Consider the following 12954-nt stretch of genomic DNA (forward strand, 5'->3'; position numbering starts at 1 on the left):
ATTTTCCAGAGAACTAAATTTGTTTCCCTCTTCCAATTAAGAAGTAGAGACGTGTGCTGTTTCTGTACGAAATCGTTGTTTGTAGATTGCTCTGAATAATAATTTTGTTAAATTTAGAAAATTTACTGCCTTTACTTTTTTGTGTCTTAGCTAACGTAAAAAACGTTGTGATCCATTCACTATCAGTTCATAGTCTTGATTAGTAAATGCAACATGAAATAAACGGAGTATATGCAACCATTTTATTATCTCCAGACATTCCTAATTTTTGTTCTTACTATGGACACTTCCTTTCAAATCTAGCATGCTAACAAGTTTCAGTTTTATCGTGCATGTGAGAGTAAGCTTTTGTAAAAAATATCCCGTGATTTCGTGGATTATCAAAATTAACGTAATGTATATCAATATTGCTAAATTGTCAAAATATTAGAGTTTTATTTGAGAAAATGTAGAATCGGATGTGCAGAAAATCATTGCGGATTTTTCATCTTTTTTAAAAAAAATATTCAACATTCTATTTTGTGTTACTTTTGTTTTGTCAATCTTTTTTTGAAAATTAAAAATAAAATAAATTAGTAATAGAACTAATTTAGCAATATGACTCATATCGAATTTGTTTCAGATCTTCTTGTTGAGATACAGATTTATAAAATCTGGTTATGTATGTAATTTTGAGACTTATTTTCATCTGTATAGTATTTTATAGTGTGAATCCATTTAACTTTGCTTTTATATATATATATATANTTGAACTCCAATATTACTGATGCCATCATACACCGATAGGGGCTCTTCTATATATATATATATATGCTGTTTTTATACCTGAGATAAGGTTATCAGTGAAAAATACTTCTTTACAACTAAAATGCAATAGTTACAACTATTTAGATAAAAGTCATATAAATAGTTTATAACTTCTCATAAAAACCAGCAATAAATGAAATAGTGTTTGCTATAATTATTTTCTTTTCCGTTCTTCACCCTTGCCACAAAAGCTGTGAAGAGAGAGCTCCTGGATCAAAAGCTTCAGACTCTTGTATTCAAGTTAAGAATATCTAGGATTTTCCTATTGGAACAAAAGAACAGTTTGTACTAACTATAAAGTACATCTTGACCCAGTGATCTGACTTAAAAATTAAGAGACGATGATACTTAAGCTGTGATTGTCCTGAATTATCTACTTTAATTGGAGACTATCTACATAGAAACATTATTGAATATCTTAAAGACGCTATATCATTCCAAAATGTTTTAAGCCATTAAAGTTTTAATTTCAACCATTTGTTGAGCGCCGTATAACCTCCTTTGGCTCTTGCACAAAACAATTCAAAATTAACTTACTTTTTTCGTAAATTAACTCTCGTCATCCTAGTCACGGTTTACATATATAATTGGTTTCGGACCGCAAGCCCTTCAATATTAAAGCCTTAGCAGTTCCAATGGTAATATAAAAGAAATCTGTCACCAATTAATATTCTTATAATAACTTATTGGAAAATAGTTTTGATGCTCAATTGTCATTTTTTTTATTTTACATGGCAAGTATATACTTCAAGCGTACATCAGTATTCCTGATTTGGTCTAATGTATTTGCACTTTAAAAGCACTTAACAGACTGAAATTAAAATCGATATTGAATAATTAATCATAATTTAAAATGCATTTTGAAGTAATTTTTTTTACTCATTGTAAGCAAAGATTTAAAAATTAAAGAATATTTAAAAATAATGAGTCTGAAACAAAAAATATTAAAAGTGTAAAGCTTATAATTTTTACTTGTTGCATAATTCAGTTTTAGATACGTTTCATAAAAATAAATAATTTACAATTGACTTGTTTCGCATTATTGAAAAATGGGATCGCTGTGTTTACATAAGCTTTTTGACGGTTTATTAGGAAAACTATAAAAGTTCTCGAAAAATGTAAACATTTTTCGGTTGAGAATTTTGTTCGACTCACTAAACATATTATATCTCATAAATTAAATGCTTTTAATATTTTCTAAATATATTAAACGATTCAACGAGTATTTGACGTTTAGCTCATTAATCATAAGAGTAATTTCACGCACGCGCATAACTTCAAAATTTTCAGCTCCACAGATGCTTTCTCTTCCGAAAAGTAGGGTGAATAAAAGTAAAAAAGGTTATAGATGCAGCTTGTTGCCTTAATATTTTATATGATAAAAATTCGAGCATAAGAAAGAGACGAATTTATTGGGACAATTTATTCAATCTGTTTCTATAAAGTTTATTCTAAGCTTTTTAAAGTTCACAATAGAAATGATTTTAATGTAATATTTATTAAAGTCACTAAACTTATTATTTTGTACAGAATTTTTATTTGTTGACTGTGTAGCATTAATTTTGATTTTAATAGCATAATATTAATTTTGTAAAACCTGCTTTAAAAATTAGATACCTTTTAAGAATCTATTCTCGATGGAAGATTTTAGATATTTTCGTGCCATTCATTTCAAATCTGCAATCTGTTTCTCTTTCCAAAATACAGTTTTTGAATAACAACCTTAGTCTATTTTTGTCAAAATTTACAAATTCAAAAACGTTATATATAGCAAGGGATCCAAAAAACGTTCCAACTAACTTCAAGGGGAGTTGGAACACATCATCAAGATTAAGATTTCATTGAACTCCAATATTACTGATGCCATCATACACCGATAGGGGCTCTTCCTCTATTTAAAGCTGCTTTCTTTGGTTGTTCTGAGCAGGCTATAGTAGGGAAGCGCCATTAGTACGCTTACATTTCCAGAAACTGAATTTTATGCTGTTTTATTCATTGTGATATGTCCATACTCAACTAGAAGTTTGTCGCAACATTTACGTGATTCTCTGTTACATATAAATTTTTTAAACTTACACCTTTTGGCCAAAAATAGACTAAATACGTCTTTTAAAAAAATCTGTAGCTTTAGATGCAACACTAATTTCAGATTTCAAATCCCCATGCCCGAATTACTCAAGATCATGTATGTGTGTAAATACATTACAAAATTGCTTCACTGTGCTGTCATATGATTATTTTTTTCGTGGTAAAATGTAAAATATTTAAATAAAAATCATATTAACAGCTTGAATTTATAAGCTACTCACAGTTCATATCTAAGCTGACTGTGCTGGTTGCTGGAGCAGTGAGATTGGTGTTGAAAACTTCACACGTTAAATTTGTTAATAAATCTTTTCGGCGGAGATTTGGCAGTTGAACTTCATTTCTGGAAAAACCTTGCTTTGTGACAAAATATGTATCATCAATGACATCACTCCCTTTCAACCACCTGACAGTGGGAGTTGGATCTCCTGGAGAAAAAAATTAAACAATGAAAACAATAAAACGTAAATTATTTTGATATTGTTAATTAATAGAATTATGTACTTATGTATTTCTATCATGTCTGATATAACGTAACACACAAGTGAAAAGAAATTCAAACTAGCAATAAAATCTGCAATTAGTATAAATACTGATGCACTCTAATATGGACTATACTCACCATAATACGCGTTGCAAGGGAGTGCATCTTGGGATGCACTTATGCTTAGCTGCATGGAAGAATAATTTTAATAACATTTAAAATTTGTTACATCTTAGTTTAATTTTGTAAATATGTATATAAACAGAAAAGTTTAGCAGTGTGATATTTCCATACTTTTCTGTTCCTAGAGTTACTCGAAGTATTTCCACTACAATTCAGATGTTAATATATTCAAATTAACTGCAGAATTAACTACGAATTAACTACAGAAACTGGCATAATAATTTTACCTACAGGTATGAAACTGTAATCACTTATGAATCTCTTTTTTAAGAAGTGAGCAATCTTGAAAATAGTAATTATATAAATATGAGAGAAGAAAACACTTGAATTGTGCTTTTAACTCTATAAAGGCGCTTGTACAGCTTTTTGAAAGTTTAAAATCAGTATGAGTTAGAGACCAAATTATGAACTTTTTGCTAGTATTATGTACAAAATGTTTTTAAATAATAATTCTCGTAATTGACTTAGAATTTAGGTAGCAAATATATATTAAAAGTGTTACTAAATATATACTGAATTATTTTCCTCTTGTGACAAATTAATACGCATCTCAGTATATAATTAAAACCTGCTATTGATTTCAATATATGTACAATTACTACTACAATTATTTTAACTATATATCGCTCATGGGCTGCAATAGTGGCACAACTAAAAAAACACGCGTTTTGGACTAAGACCAGATATAAATACGAAAATGCCCATTATTTGAGCAGTAATACTAGCACAACTCATAATTCAACTTGAAGGTAATCTACGTTTAAGCAAACTAAAGCATTTCTTAAGCGTTTTGCTTAGCAATGAAAACTTTAAACCCATTTATCTCTAAACTTGATTTTTTCAGTTGTGCCGCTATTGCAGCCCATGAGCGATATGTAACTTATAAACTATGATACAGATTTTATTGCTAAACATAAAGGCCTTTATCACCTCCTTCCCCTTCGCATATGAGTGAAACTGGCTGTCCTTCATTATATGGACCAATTACTCCATGTAAATGCTGTCCAAAGTCATCCATAATGATTGCTTCACGTGGAGGAACTGAAAAAAAGAGTAGACAAAAATGGTTTTTGAAAAGTTTGTGACGCATAGAGATTTTAACATAGAGAATGTTTTCCTATTATGTAGTGTGGCACTCAAATATATATTGATTTATTACTATTATGTCCTCATGAGATGAGACCCATGCTTTAAACAAAGCCAGAAAAAGGCGATTTATATTTAAAAACATATAGCTTAGAAGTAAGTAAACACATGTACGCTGCAAAAAAATCTGTTACGTTTACGGGAAAAAAACTTGTCGCTGGCATGTTAGTACAAAACCGTTTATTTGGTAGAATATTATTACATTAAAACGGACACCTGTTTTTTCAGCAGTTAAGTTCTGTTATTATAGAAACAAATTCTTTAACCAAAACTTCGCTATTTTAACAAAACAAGAATGAAAAACTCTATAAAATAATTATGTCAGTATTCTGGTTAAGGACAGCTGGGTGCAGTATTCGAACATCTGGTCGCTAATTTATAGTCCAGCTGCTTTAAACGACTAGCTCTGCTTTTTGGAGATTTTTCTCATGGCTGCAGATGATCACAATTATACAGTACAAGCTTTCATTTCTTTAAAGATTATTTTACCTAAACTAAAAAAAAAGTAAAGAATTAATTTTTTTCTTTTAATTTAAGAAAATGCCAAACTGAAGAGTGGATTGTAAATGGCCACTGGAATGGAAAATCGCCACCCAGTCAACGCTGAGATTTGAACTTAGTTCACCTTACTTGAGATGAGAGTTCTGTCACCGTAAGTTACCGAAGATGCAGATTTAATTATGAAGAAAAATCTTAAACTGTCTTTTTTTAAATGCCTTATTGGAAACTCCTACCCTTGAAAAAATGTCTGGGAACCTAGCTTTCAGAAAATAATATCTAAAGAAACAGAAAAATCCTGAAGAGTAACATTTTAACCATTAAATCGAGGAGCAATTTTATTTATATGATGATCAAAGAAATAAAATATATATTGTTAAAAATAAGAGCAAGTACAGAAATTTATCGTAAATTGAATTGAAAAAGGATAAAGTTATCCTACTACATAAGCAAAACTGAATGGCAAAAGTAGAATTTAAACTTACCGTTTAAATCCGTTTATAATTAGATAGAAAAGCAGAGAAAAGCCGTTCTGTCAACACAACAACCTTAAACCGTCACACATGTCGTTGAAGTTTGTGGAAAAAACATAGAATTACTTTACATATCGTGGATAACTGTTAAAAACGGGAAAAAAAATCTATTTTTCTATATACTGTTTTTTTCTGCCAAAAAAATGTTTTTTCCCTGCAAAATTTAGATTTTTTATAGCCTATGCGAAACAAGTTTTTTTAAAAACTCAATTAGTTATGATTAAACTCTTAGACATTTTTAATTACTGGAAAAATAAAAAATTTAGATTTCGAACATTTTATTTTGCAGGTATTTTTATAGTGTATTTTTGCACATTTTAGTCATGAAACAAAATCTTATAAATTCTAGAAATAAGAAATTTGCATTCCATAAGACTGAACGGAAGGTTCTTGAATTGAATTTCTTATAATTTTTCATTGCAATTTCTATCAATGATTGCAGAATCAATTTTTTTGAGAATTGCTTCAGAAAGGTATTCAAATAGAAAACAAAATATTTTTTAGCAATAAAATTGCACCAAATATAGCACAAATATAATTGACGCTAATATTCAGGAGGATATATTAATATTAATATTGGAAAAGTTCTTAATGTTTAATGGTAACTTTGGTTGAGGGTTCATTTATGCTTTAAATTGCACGTCATATTTCTATTTCTGTTGAAATTTGGAGAGCATAAAAGTCTAATAGCATTAGATGAAATTTGAAATGGAAACTTTAATCTATATTACTTACATCAATTGTTTGCTAGAAAAGCATTTCTATTCTAAATAAACGTTCAGCAAAATTGAAAACATTTAAGAAATGTTTGCACAGCATGTGAATACAAAGACTAATCATATCATTAAACTTTCAGTAAATGCATATTGTGATTTCATGCAACAAAAAATGTCAGAAATAAAATTTATCTCTTATCAAATTACTCGGAAAAATCATAGTATAATCTCCGGCTTTAATGCAAATACTTTCTTGAACTTTCAGAAATGTGTTTGCGAATTTTGAAACACATTTATAAAGCAAGCATCATTTAGCCTAAGACGTAAAACTTCCCATTGCTTCTTTACTGAGTGTTTTACGCTTTATCAAGAAAAGGGGTTTAAGATTGAAAGGAAATGTTTCGATTCAACAAGATGTCAGTTGAAAAATAATGTAAGCTTTATTTCAAACTATATATTTTTCCTGTTTAAAGAGATTCGCAACCTTTTACATTAATGACACTGAAAATTAATTTCTGCATATTTGCAATGTCTGAAGGTGTGTGCATATATATTACACATACGGAATCCTAAAATACTGTCATAATTAATTAAATGTAAATATATAAGAGACTCTGTCATCAAAGTTATATTGTATTTTATTCGATTTGGTTAACGGAACTATTTGGTTAAATGGTACACTGACATTTCACTTATGCTTATACATTAGTTTCTAAGACAATGGAGATTCCTTATATCGGTGAATAAATGTATATGTTTTTTTTATGAAAATAGGTCACGTTATGTCTGTTAGCATTTACAGCGATCGTATTGTTTTATTTCCACTGACATACAGACGATAAACAAAAAAATGTTAATAACATAAAAAAAGGAAAATTATTTGGCTGCCTAGCAACCAGCCAGAGTTATTGCAATTATTGCAATTACAAGAGTTGCCAGTCGTATTAAAACAATTATTTAAACTAATTATCCATTGGTGTCGCAACAATGCCTACCGAAAGGTACTTTATAACCAAACCAACTTATGATTATGGGATACCTACCAGAGTACCTTAGGGGCCAATCTGACCCCTCCCCTCATTCTGGGTATAAGGTTCTATATATATACGTTCCTATAAGACTAGCAAATGAATGATTAAAAATATACTTATATTAAATCAAATTATAAAACGTCAGAAACACTCAAACTTTTCAGTAAGCTATAAGTTAAGTAAAAATCAGTAAGGCAACAAAAAATTAGGGGAGCAAAAAATGCGCCATCCAGCTCTCTAGCCTTAAAATCTTGAAGTTGAAATTTCTGAAATTTAATTTTATTTACAAAGTCTAAGAATTTTGCTGTGTTTATACTGAATGTTTCAAAAATTGTTATAAAAAGTTTATGGGTGATAGAAAACATCTAAACAAGCAATTTTTACCTTACAACGCACACATGTAAAACAAATGATGAACTTCTACTACGCATTTTTTTCCTGGTATTTGAAAATTTGCATTTATGCCAATTAAAAATATTCACGTTAATAATTTCTTCTTGATTCTTAAATTTTTATTCTATACTTACCAATTACAGCTAGCGTCATATCTATTGTTTCCGTTCTGGCTCTACGATACTCCACTCGACACCTATACACGCCTTCCTCATCCTTCTTAATTCCCTCGATTCTAAGAAAGGCAGGTGAAGCTGAAGAGTTGAAGTATGCCCTAGTTCCCATATGGACTGCAGGAAAATGGGTAGCTGTAGGAAGTGGAAGATCTCTGGCGTCAACACTATATAATGGACTTCCGGATTCATCCTTATGCCAGAGAACTAACGAAACTTCATCTTCAGTTGAGCTAACATTCAAGTCACATGGCAGTTCTGCTCTTTCTCCCAAAAGAAATGTATAAGTAGGCAAAGCTAAAATATAATTACTGAAGTGAATTACGAGAATATTTAAAGAAATTGTGAATTTTTAATGAAAACGATCATTTCTTTCTGAGAAAGTTCACTTTTTTTTAAAATCCTGATATATTTCAATACATATTACAGAGTGAATCAACGGCTTTATTCATCTTATGATGAAAACAACTAATTAAAATCATCTAATTAAATTATTTTTCAAAATATATAAAATACAGATTTTATAATGAATCTTTAAATATGCATCTCTGCCTTAAATATTTTGGTATCAATTGCTATTCATAAAGAGACCAGCTTTAATTATAATTTTTGCTTGTCCCTCTGACGTGGTATAGCCAAATATGAGCTCTTGCACTTGAAATAAAACTAATTAACCTTTTTGCAGTGGAATCACCCTCAAACATACTTTTTAATGTGCCGTATTTATTACATTTGGTTGAACTATCATTTTTGTTTTTCAAGTACGATTTTACGTAAATTTTATAGAATATTTGTGACCATCTTAATATTAGCTGTTTTAAACACCGAGAAAGTGTGTTCTAAAATAGTTGCACGGACGGGCACATGTGGTATTATACACCCCAATATTTAAAACGTTTGCATTTATTTCACTTGCATGTATATTTATGAAAACTGTGATAAGAATTGATAATCTTAGTTTTAAAATTAATTTAATTTTAAAAAAACATAAGTTTAAAAATAACTGAAACCAGACTAAATGAAAATTTTGATAAAATAATCGTATCGTTACTTTTAATGCAAGCCTAAAGCACAATATTGTATGCATGCACTTAGAACAAAATACATTCCTATGGTCATGGAGAAGAAAAATTTTGCATTTTGTGTATTTTATTCAAGCATTTATCAGTTCTTGCCTCGTGGGCATTTGTGACATGCTTTGAATTTTTACTTTGGGAACGTCATAAGATCATTCCGAACAGCTTCCCTTTTACTTGCAGCGCATAAGCTGCACGGTAAAGCGTTACACTCCAATAATTGTTGAACATGATTTGCATTACCTACAATGTTTAAGTTCTTCCAAAAATATATGACTGTGTCTACAACAGATTGGTAGAATTTCAATTGAAAATATGATGACCCGTAACCTTTTTACAGCCACAATCAGAGCAAAGACAAATATCAGCATTCCATGAGTAGCACTGTAGCAACTCTCAGCAATAAGTAACTCTCAACCTTGTTGTACCAAGCTCGAGGAGCAATATAGCCGCAACTGACTCTTGCGTTAATGACTCATAACTATTTAACCACAAGAAACTCTGTTGAATATTTTGCTATAAGTATGATTTAAATACCTTTTAACTTAAAAAATGTTTTGGTGCAGAAATATTCACACTGTTTTATGCTAAAAATCACTTATTCACTTACCAGTTCTGCGGGGGAAAAACTTACAAGAAAAAGCGTGTGAGGTATATCATACACCATTTTTAATAAAATACAGATGGATCCTTTTATAAATTTCTCATTATAGTGTGCTAGTGTATTCTGAAGGTCAAGAAGTAAAATTCTAAATACAGTTAGAAATTTTGGTTTAAGAAATTAGGAATATTTAACGTTTTGTTCTGCAATATTTAACGTTTTGTTCCCCAATTACCCTCGCGCAGTTAAAATGCGTGATGAATGTTCTCAAAATATATGAGGTACATGTTGTCATTGTATGACATGTTTTCATTTTTTATGACTGAATTTAAGTATCAGGACCTGGAAGAAGTGATGTTTTAATATATAAATGGATTAAAATTTATTTGGATCTACTGCCTTTGCTACGTAATCGCAGGGCAGACGTCAAACTCACTCGTCTCCGAATCGGCCACACTCGATTGACCCATCCTCACTTGCTGTTTGGTGAACCTCCTTCTCACTGCAATACTTGCAACGTTTTACTTACGATCCAAAACATTTTATTTTATTTTTAACAGTCATCATCTCAACCTTTTCGGTATTTCTATTTTATGCCTAAGAGATTTGTTAAACAAAGCGCATCATCCTAGCATCTTTGCATTTCTACGCGTGATTGGTATTTTATATTGTATATAACAGCTTTTACCCATTTTATTGGCTTTGTATTTTAACGTTCCGTTTTCACCTGATTCATGCTGTTTTATTTAGTTTACACCTTTATTCAGTTTACCCCTTTATCTGATTTTATTGATTTCGGAACGTTTTGCGTGTCGTGCATAGTCTTGACAATATAACGTATTTTGGTTAAACAATATGCTTTTACTTACATTTGTTGAAAAAAAATCCGTTTGCTTGGCGCTGCATGTCCTTTTTTGAAACTTGTGCCATTAAACCCCACATTCAATTCAATTCAATTAATATCTAAATGGCGCATAAGAAAGCTATGGTAGAGAAATTTTGAATATTATGTTTTACTAAAATAATAATAATGTTACTGCATAGAGCTCAATGTAAAAACTTCAATGTTTACTGCAAGTTTGATTTACTTTACTTGACTCAAGTCAATTGCGAAATCATAATGAGTTTCTTAGATTCTTCTTCTCAATTTAAATCGTGGTTGTATATAGACCAATTGTACGACGCTTCATAGCTTTTTTTGGCTCTTGAGCTAAGAAACCAACATTAATTATATAAAAGTTAAAAAATAGCATTTATACAATTAGAAATTTTATGAAAAATTTACGAACGAAATCAATTGATAAAAACAATTAAAATAGGCAAAGTATTGATGTATAAATAAATAAATTGGATTTTTTTGACAAGCACAAAAAGAGATTAGACCTAATCACTCACAGAATTGCATAATGATTTTCAGAAAAATCTACTAGGTAAACATTTTCTAAACTTTTTTGATATAGGTCTGTCATGATGAAATATGCATAACATATTACCTAACATTTAAAAACTAAATTAATATCTTATTTGATACTTTTATTAGCAAATAATACTCATTGATATATTTGGTAATCTTGTATTACCCCAACCTTGAATTGAATGCAGAATAAAATCTATTTTTATAGATTCTCTCTGCAACTCTGCCTAACACATTAAAGTCGAATTCAAAAACCGTTATATGGTTGCTAATGTTTTAAATTCATTAAAATTCTTTATTATTTCTCACACTTTCTTATCCGCCCACGCATTTAAATGTGTACGGCTAAGAAAAAGAACCTTGGTAATGAATAAATTCAATTAATAGCCAATACAGTGATTCCTTAACTTTGCTTGGTGAAAATAATATTGGTGTCAGGTGACACTCGCATTTTTGATTTCTGGGTCGACGGAGGTGTTCTATGGGGCTGCACCCTTTTGGGTGTTTTCAATTTTTTATATTTAATTATTCATATGTATATAAAATTGAGGATTCCTCTTTACTCCATATATTTCTAAAATATTTTTTTTTATTATTTGTCATACTTTGATTCTTTATTTACTTTCAGTTTACAATGTTTCATATATAATTGCTGGTCTGCATTACACTGGAATAATATATGGACTATTGGAAATACAACGCTCAACATCTTTTTCAACAAATAGTCAATTCTTCAGTCACAAACAAATTTTCATCACAAGGCGTAAATTTTTCTTGACTGCAACAATTTATAAACATTTATAGCAGGCGTGATTTACATTTGCTTTCGAGAAATTTCACGGCATATTTACGTATTTTATGACCGAAAAAAATGTATCCCAGGAAGTTTACTTCCTTAAAAAATAAATTAAAACAATGTAGAAAAAGGTAGAAATAATATATTCTTTTTAGTATCGTTTTTTACCCTTTTCAAGATAAGTTGTATACCTATTGTAGTCTAACTTTCAAATATGAACGCCACTTAAAATAATAATCACTGAAACATTTACAACACCTTAAGCATTTTTTTTTTATAAAAAGTTTTACAAAGCGTGGCATAGGATCAGTTTGTGCACATGAATGTTTAGCTCGGACAATAGTTTTACTTATACAAGATATTTTCTTGTTTAATCTGCTATTGCTTCTGCGAAAAATGCACTGGGCGAATTATTTTTAAAAAGTGATTTGTTAAATTTTTCTTAAATTTATGTATTCAAAAGACTAGTGGATATCTTAAACGCAATGATTTAATGTTTCTCCAGATAGGTCAATAAAAAATATGCTTAGTTCACACTAGTTTAATGAAAATTAGTTTTATCGATATTTCAACAGATTAACAAGTATATAACGCGTGTAATTAAATATTTTTTGATGCGCAAAATTATTTTATAGTAAGGAAAAGTATAAAAAAAATAACTGAACGTGAATTATTTGATTGTCGAATTCCGAAAAAAACGCGTTTGATTAAGATTCTTACGGTAAAACTATAATTCTAGCTATGAACCAAAAAGGACCTATTAATTTATAAATGAAAAAAGTTACAATTATCTAGCCTGAAGCCGGGATAGCCTGGTTGGTAGGTCACTGGGCCCATGTCCAAAAGTTCGTGGATTCGATCAACGCCGGTCGAAGACTCCCCAGGTAGTAAATGGCAACTGATGCTCCCGTTAAATCTGTCGAGTCGCAAAGTCCTCCATGTTCCCATAACAAATCCATACCTCTAGAGCTACTGATCAAGGAGTTTCCTTGTCTTCTGGATTGGTTCAAAATTACAA

The 12954-nt window shown here is 30.0% G+C and overlaps 1 protein-coding gene across 3 annotated transcripts in view; it reads right to left on the reverse strand.

The window, feature by feature from the left end:
* The window catches only part of LOC107440297 (neural cell adhesion molecule 1), a 61991-nt gene that overhangs the window by 21703 nt on the left and 27334 nt on the right, over positions 1-12954 (reverse strand). For all 3 annotated transcript variants that reach the window (XM_021144995.3, XM_071182949.1, XM_071182943.1), the window contains exons 2-4: positions 8011-8346; positions 4490-4600; positions 3117-3320 (exon numbers count right to left, since the gene is read on the reverse strand). In XM_021144995.3, coding sequence (XP_021000654.2) covers positions 3117-3320; positions 4490-4600; positions 8011-8346 — 651 coding nt within the window. The remainder of the gene's footprint in view (positions 1-3116; positions 3321-4489; positions 4601-8010; positions 8347-12954) is intronic.

The sequence above is a fragment of the Parasteatoda tepidariorum genome, chromosome 1 (genome assembly GCF_043381705.1).
Source record: "Parasteatoda tepidariorum isolate YZ-2023 chromosome 1, CAS_Ptep_4.0, whole genome shotgun sequence".
Lineage (NCBI taxonomy): Eukaryota > Metazoa > Arthropoda > Arachnida > Araneae > Theridiidae > Parasteatoda > Parasteatoda tepidariorum.